At 39.6% G+C, this 23,206-nt stretch overlaps 1 protein-coding gene across 1 annotated transcript in view; it reads left to right on the top strand.

Moving 5' to 3' along the window:
* The window catches only part of ANKFN1 (ankyrin repeat and fibronectin type III domain containing 1), a gene marked incomplete at its 3' end in the record, with an annotated part of 414,694 nt that overhangs the window by 355,694 nt on the left and 35,794 nt on the right, over positions 1-23,206 (top strand). The window contains exons 11-15 of the mRNA XM_079725196.1: positions 3,651-3,750; positions 4,042-4,174; positions 4,650-4,766; positions 12,806-13,021; positions 22,275-22,441. Of these exons, the coding sequence (XP_079581322.1) occupies positions 3,651-3,750; positions 4,042-4,174; positions 4,650-4,766; positions 12,806-13,021; positions 22,275-22,441 (733 nt within the window). The remainder of the gene's footprint in view (positions 1-3,650; positions 3,751-4,041; positions 4,175-4,649; positions 4,767-12,805; positions 13,022-22,274; positions 22,442-23,206) is intronic.

The raw sequence follows: 23,206 nt of genomic DNA, 5'->3' as shown, positions 1-23,206 counted from the left end.
TACAAATCTGCATGACCTTAAGCAAGTTGCCAGCTTCTCTATACCTCACTTTGCTCACTTGTAAAATGCAGATAAGAATTATATAAACCTGTCAGCCATCTGAGGACTGAATTACTTAAAATAAGTAAAGAACTACGAAGAACTTTATTATGAACGAAAAAACAATTTCTCCCATCCTCCATTTTCTATTCCCTAGAGGCTCAATTATTTTGATATTTTCTCCATATCTCTAAATAACAGGCTTATATTGCTAATTCTTGATTTTTAAAAAAATATACAAAGTAGAATTGGTCCTTCATTAAAATGATTTGTATGTTAAAAATATACATATATATATAGTTATTATCTCACTAAGGAAGATGATTATTTCTCTTTTTTATCCCTCCATCCTCTTATACGCACATGTAATTCCTACTCCCTCATCCTCCTAATATAGTCATTTTAATAAGATCAATATTTACTGCTAACATTATAATGACCATATAAATTTTATGATTGTTTTCCTTTCCTGGATAACTTGTTCCCTCTGTAGATAATAATCAACTTTTATTATGTGCTTTTTGATTTTTCCATGTGGTTATAACGAATTAATCCCCAAGCTATTCTCCAGTTCTATCAATTTTCTCTCAATACAATCAGATACATAAGTACTGTTTCAAATGGCATCTTCTTAAAGAAACCCCTCATAGAGCCCTCTGACCTGCTCCAGTCTAGCCTGGTTACTGGCTGCCTCTATGTCTGTTACTTACTGGCACCCTAGGATCTCCTTTCACCACCACATTGAGGACTCTTCTTGCCACTCTCCAATACTGGATTTCTTCTTTTTTGTTTACCATCTCTTCCTTTTTCTGGGGTTTGTCTGCCCTTGGTGGAGCCTTTCCTCTAGTAGCTTCCTGTCAGGATACTTGGGAGCTAATTTTTGGATACATTAAGTGTCTTAAGATGTATTTATTCTAGTTAATATTTATCTAGGATAAATAAGAATAAGTATAGAAGTGGATAAGTATAGTATTCCCAATTGAAATAATTTTCCTTCATATTTTGAAGGTGTTGCTTCATTGCCTTCAAGCTTTCAGTGCTGAAAAGTCTGATACCATTCTGATTCCAGAAGTTTTATATGAAATCTACTTTTTCCTACCCTGGAAGGTTTTCAGTTTTCTTTTTACCTTCAGTATTCTAAACTTTCACTGTTATGTACCTTCATGTGGCTCTGTTTTTGTCTGTTGTGCTGCACACTTGGCCAGCTCTTTCAATACAGAAATTTATAGCCTTCAAGTAGGGGGTATTTTCTTAAATTATTTCTTTAATTATTTCTTCTCGTCCTTTTGCTGTGCTCTGTCCTAGGAGAAATCTTATTCAGATACTGAAACGCATGGACTAGCCCTTTAGGTATTCCCCCCCCCCCTACTTTCCATCCTCATGTCTCTTTGCTCCACTTTCTTGCAGATTTCCCCAACTTTATTTTCTATTTGGTTTTTCAGACTTTGATAACATATTTTTAATTTCCAATGTTCTCTATTGTTCTCTGAATATTTCTCTTACAGACCTTTATCTTTTTTACAAGGATGCAATGTCTTTGCTTGTCTCTCAGGCTATTAATGATAGGCTTTGTTTCGTTTTATGTTTTCTTTTCTCAACATGGTCTCCCCTCTAAATTGCTTTTGTTTGTTTTTGGCCTGTGGTTTTTCTGTTACATGCTTTTCAAACTGCCTAGTGATCCTTGGATGTGTACTCAGATTTAAGAGAACTCAATCGCTGTTGGGAAGCTCTGAGCACATGGATAGGGCTCCTTGCTTATACAGATCACTGTAGGGTGATCTAGCATGGCCTTATCTTTAGGAAAGCAGTAAAGCCAATGTCAGAATCTTTAGGTGTACTCTTGCACTAATCAGAGTCTCCAGAGATGCTTCTTCCAGTGTTCTGCCTGGAGAATATACATTTGAGTACCACTGTTCCAAGAGTCCAGTGGGGATATATTCTGTATGGAAACTTTCATTTAATCCACCTGTTTTCAGTACATAACACTCCCTCCCTCCATTTTTTAACCATACACCGTATCTTTCACTCTAAAGATCTCTGTTTTTCTGCTTTCCAGAGAATATGCTACTAGCTTTCTTCTAAAGTGGGGAAAGGGTAGGAGAGGATATTTAGAAGTCTAACTACTTTTTAAACAGATTTCAACAAAACTCCCTGATTTTAGCTCCACATTCACCACTCTTCCAGCAGTATATGGTGCCCATGGGTGAGTCAGGTTACTTCTCAGCTTTCTCAGGTCTGCTAAATCCATCTGTCCATCTGCTTTCTAGCTAGCAGAATTCACTTGCTTTTGTCTCCTTTCCCATCTCTTTGTCTTTACAGATTTATGTCACTTCCTCTTTTTTAAAACTCTTTACTCTGCTTTTAGTAAGATTTTGGGAGACAGCAGTATGTGATAAATAAGTTCAATATGCTGCCTTTAATCAGAAGTCCCAGGGGCATTATTTTCAAGTAGACTATAACCAGTAAAATACATGTTCAAGTTAGAAAAAAATGCTTTTGCTTTGTTCTGCCAGGAATAACCATTACCAACACAAGCTTGAAACTGGCATGAATGCTTGTGTCAATCAGCTCATTCCCAACTGCTCCTATAGGATCATAGGCAGAGCCACACTGGGCCTCAGCCATGGGCCATTCGCCCATGATATGGACCATATTCTCATCCCCAGTAACATGTCTGTCAGGAGTTTGGTGATGACCCCAATAACCTCAGCTTCCCTTCATTAATTACATTTAAGATGAGAATTAAATCAGTGATCATCTAGTTCAGCTCTAGGGAGCACAGTATGCAAAGACTGCTACAGGAAATCTACTACTCTTATCAGTGAGAGCTCCAGTTATAAATAAAAGAGCTAAACAGAAGCAACGGATGATGTGTTCATCACTGTAACCATAGAACCTAACATATGGTAGCGTACCAATAAATATTTCAGTGAACAAATGTTTGTTTTTCTGGGTACTGCCTTTTTTATCTTGGACAATCCACTTAACCTCTCTGTCTCAGTTTCTTCTTCCGAATAACGAGGATAATCATACCTATGCCTACAACTATTTTTGTAAGCCAACGTACACACTGGAAAAAAACTACCCCAGAATGCTAGCAGTAGTTCTACTAACGTGGCAGGATGATATGTGCGGGATTTTGTTCTTTTTTTCTATGCTCCAGACTTCCTGCAATGTGCCTATATTAATTTTATAATGAAAAACAAATTTTTAATGGAATATGCAGACTAACAAGAAGAGCTTTGCCAACATTGAGAAGTATGTGACTATTAAAAGGCAATAGGAGCTGGGGACAAGAGTTGATTGTGTTTCTTCATATCCCACCTCATAATAAATAAGGAGAATATAAACAAAACACCTAAGTGACTTCACCTGGAGTTATAAGTGTTACTCATTTCCAGCATTTTTGAGGAGCTGTTCATTAATTAACTACTGGCATCTCAAGATACAAAAGCATCTTGATGGAATGAATGAGCTGAATCCCTCCATGAAACTGAGTATAAGTGACACTGAGGGGACAGGAGACAGAAAGGCAAAAAGGTGGGAAGAAGGCACTGAGAGTGTTGTTCTTCCAGTGGAATTTACACTGTATTTTTTTTTCTGTGTTCCAGAAAGTTCAAAATTACAAACCACGGGCCGCAAGCAGTCAGTCTCTAGGAGCCTGAAACACCTATTCCATTCCTCAAACAAGTTTGTGAAGACCTTGAAACGGTGGGTCCTATGTAGTTTTTCCAGGAAGTCTGAGCTTCTCAGGAATCTGCTGTTTTTGGTTCTGAGAGGAAACTTGGTAGAAATTTCCTTTTTTTATTATTAAGAGAATACAAAATCCACTTTTCTTCTGAAAATTTGGACAAGATAGCCAATAAATTTGTGGTATTTAAGAATATGCTCATAGGTATATTTTAAATTATCTTTTATCATGTCCAAAAATATTTTTTCCATGATCCAGGCTTGGAGGAGAAGATGATTGAGGACAATTTTTATTTTGCTTTTTCTTTTTAGGGGACTCTACATAGCTGTTATATTTTATTACAAAGACAATATGTTAGTCACCAATGAAGATCAAATACCGATTGCTGAAATAGATGACTCTCACACCAGTTCCATTACACAAGATTTTCTGTGGTTCACAAAGGTATCCTGAGTTCTAATTTTATTCTTCCCCACTTTGCACCAAGTCTGTGCATAAATCTCTGAAACTTTAGTTGAGGGGTTGAGGGGTCTCCAGTGATCAAAATATCGGGGTGGGAGTAAATTATCTCAAAGGTCTCTTTCAGCCCTGATTTGCCCTATGTCGTTAAAAATGCCAAAATAGTATCTACGCTACATTTTCAAAGCAAAGAAGCTTCCATCCTGTCAGACTGTGTCTCCACTATTCTGAGTTATGGGATCATTTGGCAAAGACTAAAATGTGAATCTGATTGTTTCATTAACATTCAGATCTTTTTCCAATTGGACAGAGATCAAAAAGTTGTTTTGCATGCATCTGAAAATGGACTGGAGAACAAACATGAAGGGTCAGGTTTCCTTCTCCCTACATTGCTTTGATGCCACAACCTAAATCATGTACTGGCTTGGGCAATGATATGACTTCGTGACTTCTTTTGCAGCTGTCTTGTATGTGGGAAGATGTAAGGTGGTTGAGGAAAAGCACACCTATCTCCATGTCCTCATCCACAGTACTACAAACTCGGCAGAAGATGCTTGCAGCAACAGCCCAGTTACAGGTGAGGAGCCAGGTTTCAATCCAGACCTCCAAGGAAATTTTAGAAAAACATGTCAGTTCAGTTACCAATCCTACCTGGAAAGGATATATGAAGTCTTCTTGGACAGTTTGAGCTGCACACCTGCCTTTGTAGGGAACCTGTGCTTTGGGCAGTCTCCTGGAAGAGGAACAGGGGTCTAACCTGAAGAGTCTAAGCGTGAACAAGGAGTAAAGAGACTTGAATTCTGGATTTGATGTTAATAGGTCAACTCATTTCTCCTTTCTGGGTCTGAGTTTCATTACTTGCAAAATAAGAGTCTGACTAGCTCTCTTGAAGACCTCTTGATGCTCTGGCGTCCTGCGCATCTATGAGTATATGGAGATAGAGAAAGAGACCCCCAGATACTTTAAGGAGTTTCTTGGCTTGATGCTTATGGCATCAATGGTGCAAAGGCATTTGCATACATTTCTGATAATTAAAAAAAAAAACTTCTTAAAAGCTTACCTTTAATTCTGAATTTAATCCTTCTGTACTATTAACCCAATCAGATCAGGTCCCCAAGCCCTGCAAGAATCTTTGTAGGTTACAGAGCCCCTCCTAGAAATGATATTGAATTCTAATCAGTCTCTTCTGGGTTTCCCTTTCATTGTTTTTTGTTTTGTTTTGTTTTGATATTATCTGAATTTGTGCTTCTTAGCACAGAAGAACATCTGCAACATAGAACTGGGGCCTTTAAGATATCGATGAGCCTTTATCAGTGATGGGTATCTACCTACAAAGCTGTCAGTTACATCAACCCCAGAAATACACATAACAGGAATCTACATAAGCTGTGTTCAGCCAGGCCATACCAGCCGAAGCATAAAAATAGAGTCATAATAACAAAAAAGATTTTCTACAGTTCCATCCCCACCTGCAATTACAAGAATTTCATTTCTTGACCCATGCAATAGTTTGACTCCTTGCAATAATAATAATTATTGTCTTGCTATTATAATAAATTCTGAAAGGTAACCCTTAAACCTCCTGTTCTATACTCCACTGCATGGGCGGTATATTGCCTTTTGTCCTCAGGAAGATTTTAAAAAACCGTGCTCTCCATTTCAACCCACTCTTGATTACAGGATCTTCTCCTCAACTCAAGAAGTTCTTGGAGCTGGGCCATGATGACTGTGCTGAACTCCAAGGGCCTCTTCCTTTCATCACTGACCAGCTTGAGCTGGATCAAGCCACTATACCTCAAAAACACCTCTTTCTTTAGGATAAACTTCATTTCCAGTAGGCTCCTTGGTCCCTTAGTAAAGTTCTTTCCCAGGAGTCCGTAATGGACCCTCCCATTAGCCCACCATACAGCCCAGACGTGCTTAGATCACAGACTGAACAACTTTAGAATTTCAAACGGGGCTCTTTATTTTACGTTTATTAGAGGCTTCCTAGAACACCTTCATCTGATATCAGTAACATGAGAAGGGTTAGGCTGTCACAAACCATTGCAGTTAAACACTGAGGGCCTAGAGGGAAGCCATGATGGTCAGTGTGCCCTACTCAACTATTACTTCCATTGCAACAGCTCTTGGATTTGGCCCCCCAAGGCACTGACACCCATCACTTTTCATAATGCATCAGCCCCCTTCTGAGGTCATTTTCCTCCTTGTCTAGCTTAGATTACTTAGCCCATCATAATCACTCCCTTGAAAATCCTCTAAATTTCTGGCCACTGTCTCCCTCCATATTATCTATTTGGAAAAAAGTCCAAGCCTGGATGAATCCAACATGTCTACACTAGAGTAGCTGCACGCTGCTGCCGAAAAAGCATCAGTGAAAAGGGGGGGTGAGGTATGACTGGTTTTATGTTAAATTCATGACTACAATTCTCACATGTAAGGTTACCTGGTGATCACATTCCATTTCTCTACTAAATTCACTTTGCCAAAGTACGAGGCAACTATTTAAAACCTTCTCCATTCTACCACGTCTCTTCCCCTTCCCCACATTCTCCATCCCCACATCAGGTGACACTTTACTATATAACTCATTAAGAAAGTAAATGGGAAATAATTCTTTTTCCACTGCCAAATTGAAAAGCCTCCTTGCACCGATGCTACTTTCTCTTCCTCCCCACCCCCCATTCCAACAGATAAAAGCCCCACTCCTCCTACCAAAGGCTCATCCCTCACATGTGCTCTGGATCTCAGTTCTTCACTCCCTCCTTCAACTACCAATCTCTCTTCTCTTCTTTAGAACCAAACTTCTTGAAAGAGTGGCCAACATTCTCCTTTTCCATTTACTTCCTCACTTCCCATTTAGTTCTAAGCTCTTTCCCTGACTTTTGCTACCACCATGCCTACCAGAATGCTCTCTCAGGCCACCAGTAATCAGAGGCAGATGATGTGCATAAAGCTTGAGCTTCGGGGCCCCTCACCTGCATGATCCCCTGTGAGTGTGGGAGTCGTGGAGCGCTTAGGGAGGGGAAGTTGGGTTACCATCTTTGTGCTAAACTGCCTAAAGAAACCCAGGAGGGAAACGGGATCAGAAATTCCAAATGCTCCAGTATTGGGGGAGATTTTCTTTCTCAGTCTAAATATTCACTTTTATTTTTTAAAAAATTCACTTTTACACCTAACTTTCATATTTGTAATTTTGTATTCTTTGTCTTAAAGAGGACCCCAAAATTGTGTGGTACAGGCCCCTACAAAACCTGGATCCATCCCTGCCAATGACTTCAGTTTCACTATATCCAACTGACACTTTAAAATCCTCTTTGCAACTGACATCTCAGCAGCATTTGATACACTTGGCCCTGCTCTCCTTTTCTAAACTGCCACATCCCTTGGCTTCCATGACTCCACACTTTCCAGAGTTTTCCACCTTCCTGGCCTGTCTTTCTCAGTCTCCTCTGCTAGCTTAAATGCTGTTTCCTCTGCTTAGAATCCTCTTCTACTTCTTTGTCTCACTAATTCCTACATATCCTTCAGATCTCAGCTTCATTTTTATACTTCCTCAGGGAGCCTTTCTCTGATCTCCCAATTGAGTGAATCACTCACATAGCACCTTGCATTCTTCATTCAGAATGGTGATCATAATACCATTAGTTAATTATTTGTATCATTATCTGGTCACTGACCAACTTGGACTGTGAGTCCCTGAGCTCAGGGAATGTATCTGCCTTGGTTACCACTCTATCCCCCATGTGTGGTATGTGGCAGATCATCCATAAGTACTGGCTGGATAAATAAATGTATTTATCAGTCCAACCCCTGTACCCCTAAGATCACACTTGAGGGTACTTTATCTAACCAAAGGGAAAAGGGATCACAGCAACGTACCTCATGCCACAGTTACCACCTGGAGAGCTCTCCAGCCCTGCACAGTGACCAGTGCCTTGTAGTACTTAACAGTTACCCCTTTCAGTGCCCATCAGAGGTCAGAGCACCACCTGCCTAAACAATAGGAGTCACTTTCATCTTTTTTTGTAATACCTATCGCCCAAACTCCTTGCTGACCTTTAAAATGAAAATGTCTAGAAATACTGAAGCCACTCTTTTCTTGGGGGGTAGGGGGGAAGGGTGGGGGGTGACAAGGCACAGAAAAAACTTTTCAGAAGAGGAAGAAACATAAATTTGGGGAGATTTATACTTAATATTTTAGGTCTCTTTACTAATCTAACATGTCTTACAATGTCCTGAGAAAAGTTAAAAGGCATTCTTAAATAGCTTGATTGGCATCAGCCATACATAAGTCCTATTGCTTTACCTATGGTATATCTCATTTTACTCTCCCCCCCTTTCCAGCATCACTACCACTGCTTCATTACTCCAGTTATGTCAAAAGCCTCCAAAGTCATCCTCCTGCTTCCAGTCTTAACACCCTCCAACCTATTCTCCACACTCCTGCTAGAGTAGCCAATAAAAGATGCTGACCATGTCATTCCCTGACTCATACTCTTTCAAGAGTGGCGCAGACATTTTATCATGGCACACAAAGGCCTTCCTTGCCATCTTTCTCCCTCTCCTCTGTTTCCATGGCACCCTGACTTACCTTCATCAAGTGCATACAAACCGCTGTGCATCCTGCGCCTTATTTTCCAGTTTCTGCTCTATAGGGAGGTTTTTTTCAATTAATTTTTATTAGAGTATAGCTGCTTTACCATGTTGTGTTAGTTTCCACTGTACAGCAAAGTGAACCAGCTATATGTATACATATACACCCTCTTATTTGGATTTCCTTCCCATTTAGGTCACCACAGAGCACTGAGTAGAGTTCCCTGAGCTATACAGTAGGTTCTCATTAGTTATCTCTTTTATACATACGAAGGTTCTTTAATACATGATAATAAATAATAATCGTGAAACAACTTTCATTTATCTAACAGAGTAAGTGCCAGGCACTTTGCAAAGTACTTTCCAAACTATATCTCATTTTATCTTCACCACACCATAATGAGAAAGTACTATTATTGATATTCATTTAACACAGGATAAAACTGAGGCCTAGAAAGGGAAAATCACTTGCCCAAGGTTGCACAAATAGGAAGTAGCAGAGTCTGGATACAAACCCTGATCTATATAACTCCAAAGCCTGTATACTTTCCAATATTTCATCATCTTAGTGTGCATTCATTTTACAAAAAGCAGACAAAAATTTTAAATAGAACAAATTATATACATTATAGTTAAAAAAGAAAAGGTAAAAGTCTATTCTGTATCATTTGGAGCCTATCTAGGAGAAGTGGTCTTAAATTTTATTTGGAAGAAGGTAAAGTATGAATTACTATTACCCAGGCAGGAGAGATAAGTATCTGCCAGCATTAGGATTAAAAAATAATAATAATAATAATAATATTAGAAAGCCTATAAGTGGCCAAGACCCCACATTGTTTTTCCTACTTTTAGGAAAATGGCAGAGGCCCCAAGAGGCAGAAGGGTATATTCCTCTTACACTGAGAGATGCCCCAACTACTTATCCTCAAAATACAGGAAGAACCTGAAACTAGATTCGGTTCTATTCAACTTTCCTCCTCCACAGACTTTATTTTTTTTCTGCAAACTCTTATTTTATTTTCTTTTTTATTGGAATATAGTTGATTTACAATGTTGTGTTAGTTTCAGATGTACAGCAAAGTGAATCAGTTATACATAGAGATATATCCCTTCTTTTTTAGATTCTTCTCCCATATAGGTCGTTAGAGAGTACTGAGTAGAGTTCCCTGTGCTCTACAGTAGGTCCTTATTAGTTGTCTGTTTTATAGATAGTCGTGTGTCTATGTCAATCCCAATCTCCCAATTCATCTCCCCTCCCCTTTCCACCCTGGTAACCATAAGTTTGTTTTCTACATCTGTGACTCTATTTCTGTTTTGTAAATAAGTTCATTTGTACCATGTTTTTAGATTCCTCCTCTACTGCTTTTAGAAATGAGTGTTAGTGAGCTAAAGCCAGGTAACAATTCATGAATACTATGTTTCTTTCATTTTTCAAGGCAGGGGGAAAGGTTTCCCCAAAATTTTACTCTTCTTTTCCAGGCCTTCATATCTCTACACCAGACCTCCTTCGACTTCCCATGTCACCCCAAACTGAATAAAAGTCTCTAAGTATTGTGCATCTGTCTAGGGCGCTTATTGACAGCCCTGTGATTTGTTGTGGTTATAACCTAGAGGCATTCCTGTGAGCCATCAGATGGCTTTTATTTCTCTTTACCTTGTAGAATCCTCAGGGTTCCCAGATCTCCTAATCTTGATTGCATAGCATGACAGGTATTAACATGGTGTGATTTTCCTTTAGGCACTAAAGAACCCCAAATTTGCCCCCTTAGAACGTGGTTGCAACTTATTTTCACAAAGATATTCCTCTTTTAAATTGGGCTCTTCCCAGAGCTAGCTATCCAACCCAATTTGCTATCAATAAAGAATTTCAGGAAGACTTTTAGTGCTTCTTGTTTAGACCATTAGTCAACATATCCAAAACTAACAGTGAATCGCTGATAATAAACTCTGCCTAAATGAAATGACCATCTCATTCAATGTCCACTCACCCACTTTGATCCAAAGCAAATCAAATTTTCCAGTGTCCTAATGATGTTACTTCAGTCAACAAAAATTTCTTGAGCTATTACTATGTACCAGGCACTGTGCAAGGAACCCAGAGAAAGACAGATTAAAAAACCATGATTTCATGACAAGTACATCAACACACAGGAAAGTCAGAGTCATGCTAAGATATAAGTTGGTACACGAAGCAGTAGGGGACAAAAAAGGAGATGATAAATTCTACCTATGAGAGTTGAGAAAGTCCTCCCAGAGAAGGTGAAACCTGGGCTGAGTGTTGAAAATGAGTAAGAATAAACCAGGGTGGAATTCCAGTTGGAGCACTAAAGAAAGCCCATACCCTGCCTACTTGTATCAAGCTTGAAAGTTTACAAAACACTTTCTCATACACTGCTTGACTTAATCCACCAATCATTCTATAAGGTAAGGATTAGCATAAGGGATGTCTGAGCTGTAAGGACTCTTAATATTAGATGATGAAACTCAGGGCCAGAAAGAGTAAGTCATTTTTCAGAAGTCCAAGTGTTAATGAACAGCAGCCAGTCCTGAAACTCAACACCAGAATAACTAAAGGCTTAACAGCAGTAATGTGCTGGAGCCAACTTGTACTCACTTAGGAGAGCCAACAGTTAAGTATTCAGAGATTTTCAAAGCCTGTTGTCACAACCTTTGGTAGCTTAAAATAGGGTACTGTGGGAGTATTTACACCACAGAAATTGGCATATTATATATCAAGGCTTTTTTTTTTTTTGATGGCCAGTTTACCAGCATGCCATTGCTGATTGGCCAGTACTACTTTGCAGCAAACTGCTTTATATAAGACTGTAGTACTACACAGGGCTGGATTAAAAGCCTTACCCAATTACTTCTCTATGATTTAGAAGTTAATTGTTGGAAAGGGATAATCTGACTGAGTAGTTAGGCCATTTTTAAAAACAGTAATCCTGCCAAGTGAATTTTTATAATATGTCAAAAATTATTTATGAAATTTCTTATTTATGTGTTCTGTCCTTGAAAATTAAGAAAAAAAAAGACATAGTCCCTACCTATGAGGAACATTCCACTGTTTTTGTAAATGTGAATACTGATCAGCTGGCTCATTCATTTTTAGGTCATCCTTATCACTTTCACAAATTCCAGTTCTATTTTTGCACTCCTGCTAACAGGTTATCTTGTCAGCATTTATGTGAGCTCACAAAAATAACAGCCAGGAGCTCTGAGATGATTAATTATTTCAGAAAGCTATAGATATTCAAAGTAAAAGGGTATTTTTATCCTATTCCTCCAGTGCTCTAAGTTAGAAATTTTCAAACCTTGCCTATTTGTAAAACTGCTTATTTTAATAACATCTACCTGGGCCCCTTCACACTTAACGTGGCATCCTTCTCTTCTCACCTTTCTAAACGTATTGTCTACCTTGTTGACCTAGCTCACAAACAATCTTAACAAAATTTTAAATAAACAGAACTCTCTGAAATGCAGATAAGTCAAACCAGGCCAATCTCCCAATTAAAGTATCTTGAAGGGAATGTGCAGTTATTTGGGGACCTGTACAATGTGCTACATTGTCAATTCACTTCTTCATTTTAAACAACCCCACTTCATACCAGCTTACTGTAGATCTCTTGAAAACTCCACAAGTAGCATACCTGAAATATCAGGCATTTTTCTTTAAAACATCTGGGATTCTCTTCAAGTGCTGGTAACTGAGGTTTATGTGCTGGTGTGTCTATGTGGGTAAGAGATATTTACAGATATTAAATTTGCTTTAAAAAAAACATAATTTTTGTGCCTGTTGCTATAATCTTTGCAGGCTTATGGTGAAGACATTTTCTTTGAGCTTCTGTTAAGTACACTTGTATGATACTACATATTCTATTATAGGTTTAAGTCTGCTCAACAACAACCACCAAAAAACAGCTTCTCAGAAACATCAGATAATTATTCAGTGTCTTTTGCTGCAGTTATGTTGCTTTGTTTGCACATCATCTAAGCTGCCAGAAATCTGTTTGTTTCTAGAGTTTACTTGGGACACACAATTTGGGAAGAGTTTACTATGAACCCATTAAAGACCGGCATGGAAACATCCTCATAGTCACCATCAGAGAGGTGGAGATGCTCTATTCATTTTTTAATGGCAAATGGATGCAGATCTCAAAGCTGCAAAGCCAGAGGAAGTCTCTCTCAACACCTGAGGAGCCAACAGCCTTAGACATTTTACTGATAACCATCCAGGTATGTAGTCTTTTCAATTTTCCTAATAAAAGTTCCAAACACACTTATTGAGGCTCTAGTGAAATGTATCAAGAGCCATTTACATATGCAGTAATGGAATGAAGAGGTCCAGAGACATGTCACTCTTTGTATTCCACACATAGGAAAGATTCAAAAGCATCAATCAGCTCGTCACTTCTACAAGCCCCTTCCAAGGCCCTAAAAACTTCACATTCATAATTTTGTATTCTTTTCCTTAAGAAAAGCACAAAAAATTGTATCAGCTTAAGGCCCGACCAAACTTGGATTTGCCCCTAGACACACAGCTAGAAAATGGCAGAGCTGAAAGTTGAACTCACATCTTCTGACTGGAAGCAGGCTTCTTTCTGCTATATTATATCACATTTGGAGGCAGGAGTTAGGATTTTAATGAGTGAGGGATGGGAGATGAAATAAAAGATGAGTCACCTGAGAACTAAATAGCCACCAAAATTCACAAATAAGGCAGCTGAGGTCCAGTCTCTTAACCTGGATGGCAGAGCTAGGATACAAACCTGTATCTTGTGCTCCTGAGTCCAGCACTCTCTCCACGCCACCACACTGCCTCACATGTTCTTATGTAAACATGGGCTTCAGGGGCTTCTCTGGTGGCGCAGTGGTTGAGAGTCCGCCTGCAGATGCAGGGGACACGGGTTCGTGCCCCGGTCCGGGAAGATCCCATATGCCGCGGAGCGGCTGGGCCCGTGAGCCATGGCCGCTGAGCCTGCGCGTCCGGAGCCTGTGCTCCACAACGGGAGAGGCCACAACAGTGAGAGGCCCGTGTACCGCAAAAAAAAAAAAAAAAAAAAAAAAAACATGGGCTTCAAGCTGTTTCTTTTTCCTTCTTTTAAACCCAGTGACGGGGATGAGTTCTATAGAGCTCTCCAGTTAGGTGGCAAAGCTAGGAGAAACAACTACCTTGAGGCCTACACAACCAATGGCATATATCGACAAGACAGCCAATCTGGAGGAATGGGGAAGAAAGGGCTCAATCTCAGACAAAGAAGCCAAACTCAAGTCTTGGCCCGGTAACCCCTCAGATCACCCTAAACAGCTAAGTAACCAGCCTGCTGACTTACTTTCGTTCTCCACTGAGCGGTGGCTTAGTACAGTAATCTCACCTTTCTATTACTTGCTCTGGCCCAGACCAGGATAAAGTCCAGTGTAGCAAAGGCAAGCTAATTGGTCAAAGCCAATACCTCTGGATTTGATTTCGTGGAATTTGGGTTCATATGAAATTTATAGAGGGTGAGGGTGTGTGTGTGCGTGTGTGTAGGTGGGAGCAGGGAACACAGACACATTCGTGGTTCTCCTCTTCACCTTTTATAAGTAAGTGCTAAAAGAAACATTTTTAAAAATCATAATAAATTGAGCTTTTACAGGGTGACTAATACACTAATCCCCTATAGGGATAAATTGGAGTCTGGGCTACCTTTGCTCCTAGAAACACAGCACAGGCCCCAGCATGATATAATACCTGGTTTCTCCTAGACTTATTACATTAAAAATGTGTTACAGGTGCAGAAAAATTCCAATCTGGCAAAAAGTTGTTAGAGAAGGGAGACCAAAAATAGAGGCAAGATCAGGTTTCCACCCGGATCCCAGTGGAAAATGTACCCCCGCTGACTGGCACATTCCTGCCTGATGTCATTCCCACCCACCCCCGACTCTCCTTGTTTCTCCTTCTACTTTTTCTCTCTCCCCTCCTTCCCATACAGGTCTTACACTGGAGAGGAAATGGGGGAATAAAACTATTAGGGCGGTATTCAGTTACTACTAGACTTAACATTTAATTATGCCAGGAGGTAGCCCCACCAATTCAACATAGAGATAGGTCTTGGTGGTTGACCAAAGCAGGCTGGGTAATTCCCACAATTCCAGGCCACAAACCACTCTTTTTTCTCAGGGTCATAAGAGTGATGACCACCAGGCCTTCTGACTGGAAGCCTGAGCTTCTTTCTGCTACATCACACCACATTCTGAGGCACCACTTAGGACTCAGGCTGACTGGGTATGATTCCTGACTCCACCTTTTCTGGTTATGTGACTAGAACAAGTTACTTAATTTCTTACCTCCTGTATTTCCTTCTCTGCAAAACCTACTTCACTGGGTTCTAATGAAGAGTAAATGAGTTAAGTACATAAAGCATTAGAAGAGTAGCACAAAGTGAGTGCTCAATAAATGTTAGTTATTTTTATTATTTCTCTACTCAGAAAAATCCAACCAATGCTAGGCTCTCCCTCAGGGCACACCCAGTCCATCTCCTCCTCATCTGTACTCTCCCAGGAGACCCTAGGTACTGGCTCAGTCATTTCACTACTTCTTCTACCTTTTTGTAAGGACTAAGGAAAAATTGTATAAAGACTAAATGATCCACAATGCAGTTTTCAAAACAGATAAGGGCTTTAACAAAATCTGGGCCCATAACTAATGTACTAATCCTTTAAGGCCCCAGGGAACCTCCAGGGTCTAACCCGCTCAAATTCCTGACCCTCTCAAGCCCCAGACCTTCATAACAGGCCTCTCTCACATATCTGGAAGGGAGAGAGAAATCCTTCCCACACTTGCCTGGGAAGGAAAAGAGAGTTATTACAGACAAGTTAGAATCCCCCTGAGCAAACTAACTGGCAATCAGAGTACAGTTGACCCTTGAACAAACAACATGGGGGTTAGGGGTGCTGACACCACCCCCCCAGTAGTAAATCCACATATAACTTTTGATCCCCCCAAAATTATAATGTGAAAAAGAAATTCGTATTTATTTAGAGGTATAACAATTCATGCATTGATAATAAAGAAGCAGCAGTATGACTGCTTTACGCAGTATGACTGCATAGTGCATTTTAGCAGTATGACTGCCTAGTGTAACTGATACAACTGCTTCACGGTAGCCTAGCCTTTATACGCTTATGAATGGTCATAAAATTTTTACGGCATACAGTATTATAGTCACATTCATAATACAGTATTGGAAACATTGTTACTTTTTTTAAAAAACCACTTACCTGTGATGATAGGCTGATAGGCAGTTTCTCCAATTACAAGAGACAGGCATACTGTATGGTAATGTAATTCTTTGAAAGAAAAGGTATAAAACAGTAAGAAAACTAAAACATTATTAATTTTACATTAAATATTACTCACCTTTTGCCTATGTAAGGATAGGTTATCCACTTCGATACAAGTCTAGCACAATACAAGTGTGCACAATGTTCCACACATATATTTTTGTATATTTATTGAAATCCAGGTATAAGTGGACTCACACAGTACAAACCCATGTTGTTCAAAGGTCAACTGTGTTTCCAACAGAAAGGCCCTTCTCAGGTGCTGAGTTTCTCTGACCATAATCTTCAGGGGTCACTTCAATAACTGGAAACCTCCAGGTAAAGTTTTCTCTGAAGATTAATCTCTCACATTTGTACTACACTTTCAAGTTTATAACACTTTGTCACATCTATATCATTTGATCCTCATGAAAACCCAGTGAGGTTGAGTGGGAAATTTCTGTCCAATTCATAAATGAAGCTATGGATTTCAGGGAAGTAACCCACCAAGGTCCTATCAGCCGAAAAAGCAGCCTGTGGGACTAAGACACAAGTCTTCGGACTCCCAGCCTGGTGCCCTTCCCATTCTGCCATGCTGCTTTACACACCTTCCCTGTCCTTTTCTCCAGATCCTTTTTAAAAGTGTGATCCTAGGGCTTCCCTGGTGGCGCAGTGGTTGAGAGTCTGCCTGCCGATGCAGGGGACGCGGGTTCGTGCCCCGGTCCGGGAGGATCCCACATGCCGCGGAGCGGCTGGGCCCATGAGCCATGGCCGCTGAGCCTGCGTGTCCGGAGCCTGTGCTCCGCAACGGGAGAGGCCGCAACAGTGAGAGGCCCGCGTACCGCAAAAAAAAAAAAAAAAAAAAAAAAAAGTGTGATCCTAGAGAAGTTGTGGTGAAGCTTGCTCTCCATCTCCCTCCCATCCCTGCTTTCCTTCCCTTGATCTCCTTAGGCATTTCTTGTTACCTACAAGGACCCAGCATCTTCTCACACCTGAGGTGCCCAGGACCTACTATCTCTTCTGCCCTTTTCTGCTTTTTTCCTGCACATGCCTGCTCTCTCTACCTCCAAGGAACCCCTAACGTGGGGATCAAAAACTACTGGAATCAGGAAGATTAATGGCAATGAGTCAACTGGGCTGGATATAAGAAGCAATTGGGGTCACACAAAAACTTGTTCACCAATGTTCATGGCAGAAGTATTCACAGTAGCCAAAGAGTAGAAACAACCTACATGTCCAATAACTGATGAATGGATAAACGAAAGTGATGTATTCATATAATGGAATATTATTCAGCCATAAATGAAGTAGTGATCCATGCTAATATGGATGAAAACATTATGCTAAGTGAAAAAAGCCAGACACAAAATGCTACACAATTAAATATCCAGTACAGGCAAAGCCATAGAGACAGAAAGTAGATGAGTGGTTCCAGGGGCAGGAAGAGGAGGGACTGGGGAATGACAGCTAACGAATGGGAGTTTTCTTTTTGGAATGTTGAAAATAATCTGAAATTAGATAGCGGTGATAGTTGCACAACCTTGTGACTATAGTAAAAACCACTGAATTTCACACCTTAAAAGAGTGAATGTTATGGCATGTGAGTTATATGTCAATATAAAAAAAAGTGGAAGTAACAAAGACTATAGTAATCTGAAGAGCCCTTGTCTCAGCTAAAGAACAGCCCTATTCAGCCTCAGCTAATTGCAGTGGAAGAAAGTGGTCCCAATGTTGAAATACTTTTCAATTTTTAAAGAGAAGTTGAAAGTCCAGAGTTTTGGATAAAATCTCTTTATTTTTAAAAGTTAGAAAATGATTCAGAAAATTTACATTCTTGGCAGCCTATATAATCTTGGGCCACAGGCCACCATTTTATGACCTCTGCTAACCCTGGACAATTCAGCTTCCATACCCTATCCAACAAAACAAAAGCCCTGTAGTTATTGGAAAAGCAACTACATATTGTTCCTCTAACAAGCTCTTAGGGTATCTGATCAATGAAGAGAAGAAGGGTATACCCTTCCTGGTCACTGCACCAACACAACATATTCTCTCCCAAAGGTTCAGCCCCAGACCCCCACTACCTCTGGGCCTCTCACTTCATAGTTAATAAACATTTTTTCAGCACCAGCTAGGTGCCAGGAACTCTTCTAGGTGCTATAGGAAAAACAAATGAATAACTCAAGGTCCTTTCTTTCAAGTTCAGTCAAGGGAGGGAGACAGACTTGTACACAAATCAAGGTAATACAAGGCAGAATTAAACCAGAACCTGCTAGCAGCACAAACAGTGTACTATGAAAACACAGACAAAGCAAGTATTAATTCTACCTGGAAATATCAGGGAAGGCGCTGTAGAAGAGGTGACATTTGGCTGAGCCATGAAGGGTAAGTTAAGTTTACCAGGTGGAGAAAAAAAGAAAAAGAGAGAGAAAGACAGGGGGGAGGGAGGAGAAAGGAAGAGAGGAAAGAGGGGAGGAAGGAAGGAATTAATTAAATAGAGAATTAAATTAAATAGAGGGCATGGTACAAAAAATAAGGTAAAAGCTGGAAAAGTAGATCCCACTCTCCCTTGGGTCCACAATGGACCTTACACAACCTTTATCATACTGGGTTAAGAAAAACTTGCTCACATGTCTCTCTCACAAACTGAAATACGAGTTCCATGAAACGAAGGATCATGTCCTATTCATCTTAATGTCACTAACATCCTAGCATAATGCCTGATACATAGTAAGTGCTCGATAAAAGTTGGTAGAATGAGTGAATTCATGAACCAACAAAGAATCAAAGAAGAGAGATTAGGCTATGTATGAGGAAGGAAAAAGCAATCCATTTTGGCTGGAGATAAGAGACACAAGAGGACTGCAGTGGAAGTAGGACTAGAAATGCAGGTTAGAGGTCAAATCAGGCAATATATAAACCCACAGGCATTTGATTTGGCTTAGGAGGCCGTTCTAATGTACCTCAGATTATGTGAATAGGACAGCTTCTTTCTCTTCCCATGCATTTCTCAGGCTCCAAAAACATTCTGACTAATGAAGGGTAAATGACTACGTAAAGGCAGGAAAACACATAGTAGATGCTCAGTAATAGTCTTTAAAAAAATTGAATGAAAGAGTGAATGACTCCATCCCAGAATGGTGTTGTTTTTTACATAACCACAGTATGTTCCTAACTCACATTCTATTTGTGGTGGTCAGTTCTGACCCCCACATGTTTTTTTCTTATACTCATACCCATTCTATATTTGTACTCTTGGGTTTGGGTCTTCACAAGCACATTTTCTTATTACGTTTCAACCCTAATTATGATAGGCTTATTTTTCCAATGCATAAGGTCATTCAGAGCTTTATTACTATTTTCCAGAAAATCAAAACCACACCAAATTTGGGACCCACAAATTCGATACACACATTCTTCATTTCTTTGTCTGGAACATCAATAAACATGATGAACCGACTGGCTCTCAGGACCAGTCTCTACTGGGCCATCACTCAGTATGTCCTACTATTCCCAGACTATCCCCATTATCCACAAATCTTCAACCCTGATATTCAGCTTATTAAAGCCATGCGGTCAAGATTCTACTGATACTTTTCCCAGATTATCTAGTGAAACAGATTATACTGGAGACAACTCCCTGGTCTATGGATCTTGTTCTTTTGCTATTAGAAATTAAAGCTGTCTGTATGATTTGCCCATCACAAAACCATGCTGACTCCTTTTTAGTGTCTCAGGGTTTCCTAGGTGACTGCAAATTGATTGACTGATGGTTTGTTCTCATTTTTCCCAAAGATCTATAAGTTGGTGGTCTTTAATTACTAGCGTCATTCTGTGTTTCTCCCCTTCCTGTTTCAAAGATAGGCATATTTGCCCTTTTCCAGTCTTTAGGGACCTTTCCAGTTCTCCATCACTTCTCAGAAATAATGATCTGTGGGTTTGTGGCCACATCTGCTTGTACAGCAAGCACCCCTAGGGTGCACATCGTCAAATTCTGCTGATTAAATACTTGCATTTTTCCTTCTCTCATTAACTGTTTCTCTCTCTTTGACTACCTGCTCATTTCTCAAAACTTCACCTTGACTGAACTTCCTCTAGTCAACTAATTATCTGCGATCTGTTCTGAAGAGACAAGATGAAAAACTTCAGCCTTATCAATCTCCTTATATTAATAAGAATTCCCTCCTTCTTAATTGTGAAGTCAAATTTTTCTAGTCTATTTCTTTGCCAAATATCTTAAAAGTTATTTAGTCTTTGCTTTTCTATACATGCTAGTTATGTCTTCCTTCCAATTGTGACCATTCTTATTTTGTCCCTCTTCTGCTATTCTCATACATTCTGTTTTAGGGACAAGGCCTGATTTCCACACGTTGCAAACCTATTACATACAGAAACGGTACTGGACACTAAGGAGACAAAGCAATAAAAAAAAAAAAGCCCTGCCATTAATTTCATAGTCTAGTTCAAGAGAAGAACATAAAAGAAGAAAAATATAAGTTAAGTACTCCTTCCTCTGTATGCCTACATTGCCTCTAGTATAAACTGGTTTTGATATATTGTGATCATTCCTTTACTCATCTGTCTTTCCTGACCTCTTCAAAAGCAGGGATCATATAAGGTTCACCTGAAACCCCAATGTCTCCTATAGTACCTGGAACTCAATGTGTTTGATAAGGACAGGACAAAGGAGACAATACACAATAGCATATGTTAGATGTTAACGATGGTTAATTCTACAGAGGAGGGGTCATTTCTTCAGAGTATACTGTCAAGGAAGACCTCATACCTTTCTGTTCCATACTGAATTCTATGTAAGTTGAAACTCTTTTTTTTCCTCTTCTCTTTTGCCTTCCCTACGTTTAGTGGTAGAGTTGATTCCCTCTTTTTTACCCCCTTTGAAAACTAGGCTAAACTCTGGCCTATAGAAATCCTTCCCCTGTAATCAGTTTCCTGAGTCATCACTCCTACTCTGTTTCACCCCCTACATTGCCCAAATGTATAAAAAGTCTTACCTACTGATATACGGGAGAGGGAGTGTCTGTATTACCAAGTATTTATTACCTGAGTTCCTGCAGTCATATAGAGAAGCAAAAGTCACAACCTTAAAAGTTCACTAGAAAACTGACCACATAGAAAACAAAACTCCATTCAAACACCCCTCTGTGCTTAACTAGGTTGGCACTTCCAATTGCACCAACTTCATTCAGTCTCTGCTGCCTATGGAATATTGTGATGTGACAATAAATGCAAATTCAATGCAAATCTATTACAAGGTAAATTTTTAGATCTTGTAAAAGATACAGAATTTTGTGAAGCTGATGAAGATGACATGGAGACTAATCAAATCACATGCAAAGTTACTGACAATTGAGAATCTAGCAATGGTAGGCCAGTTAACAACTGAAGACCACACAATGAACAAGGATTTTATGAGAATGACCTGAATATCAAATTTTTTAATGCAAGAGAAAAAAATATATGGAGCCTTCAAATACTCTTGCAAAAATTATTCTCTTCATGATCACATTGTGAAAGTCAAGCATTAGGAACAGCATTTCAGCTATCATACAATTTAGTCTAAAATGTTAACCCAGGAATCAATACTTGATTCTCTCTTCATTCTCAGAATTAGTGATTATAACTCGAATGTTAATAAGATAAATAAATCTATTGCTATTGCTTGATTTTTCAAGATAACAGATCAATCAAATCCTTTTTTTTCTACTTACTATAAAAGTTTGATCCTTTTCCTGACACCAATTATCCTGAAATAATGAGGCTTCCTATACTGCTTTGTCAGTTTTTGCACTTGCAATTTGGTTTCCCCCAGCTAAACAATAAACCCTTCAAGGACAGAAATTATGAATTCTATTTTTCTTTAGTATCTATCTGCCTCCACCACCACCAGACCATTCCCAATCACAACCCACACACCTATTCGTGGAACAGAAATCTGAGGAAAATAAGCATGCAGAATATATTAAAGGCTGAATACCTGACTTGGAGGCGAATTCTCCTGAAGGTAAGACTGGCTGTACCACCAACACATTCTCAACATTCATGGTGGTATCCAAGGTTTCTCACTAATTACTTAGCTACAGCTCCTTTAATTCGTGACATGGTGTACCTAAGAAATGAAAAGAGATTGCCTTTTAATGTGTTTTTTGTTTTGTTTTTCATCCTACAGGATATTCTCTCCTATCACAAAAGGAGTCATCAGCGTCTCTCTCCTGGATTATATCTGGGTTACCTAAAGCTATGTAGCTCTGTGGATCAAATTAAAGTTCTTGTTACCCAAAAGTTGCCTAACATTCTCTGCCATGTGAAGATCCGTGAGAACAATAACGTTTCCAAGTAAGTTGTGAGGAGTTTAGATTTTCCTCATGATGAAACAATGGCTAAGTGATGGGTTTGATGTGCCAGAAGGAAACTGAAATGTTACTTTCAGTAACATTTGAAGTGAAGTTTCTGAGTGAAGAAACTGAGTGAAGTTTCTACGATGAGATGTCCTCAGGGCCAGCACATTGGGGCAAAGGCACAGCTCGGTTTTAACATTAGGATAAGGAGGGCTTGTAGTATAGACTGGTGGAAGGAGTGGGCCCACTTAAAGGGGACACTATCCTTTCACTTTCCTCTATGCAACCACTGACATTCAGGTTAATGAACAGATGCCCTTTTCTTTCAGCACTGCTATTTCCAATATCTTTTCTCCACAACCTAAAAAGTCACATTTAAAAAAATCACTTGTGTAAATGGCTTCTAGTAGAGTAACTGGTCTCCCCTTAACCTTAAAGGACCCTCCCTACCCTCACTCCCCCCACCCCAACCCCCTGGCCTAAGGACTTTGTATGTTTCCTACACTCTTTATGGTTCTCTAGGGAAGAAAAGAAGTAACAAGGCCTGACCTTCTGGAAATTGCTCTATGACTTGGCATTATGGTGAATTACTGTTAACTTTGGAAAAGTTGCCCAGTCTTGGTAATCTGACTCAGCTTTACCGCTAGCCCTCTAGTACACCTCTGAAGGTCTACTAAAATGAACTGAACTGTGTTCAACACAAAAAGAAAAGGGAAAGAACAGACAAGAAAAGAAAAAGAACTTGAAAAAGAGTTTGTCAAGC

The sequence above is a fragment of the Hyperoodon ampullatus genome, assembly GCF_949752795.1.
Source record: "Hyperoodon ampullatus genome assembly, chromosome: 19".
In the NCBI taxonomy this organism is placed as follows: Eukaryota; Metazoa; Chordata; class Mammalia; order Artiodactyla; family Ziphiidae; genus Hyperoodon; species Hyperoodon ampullatus.
Note: the sequence above shows the minus strand (reverse complement) of the source record. Positions and strands in the feature narration are given on the sequence as shown.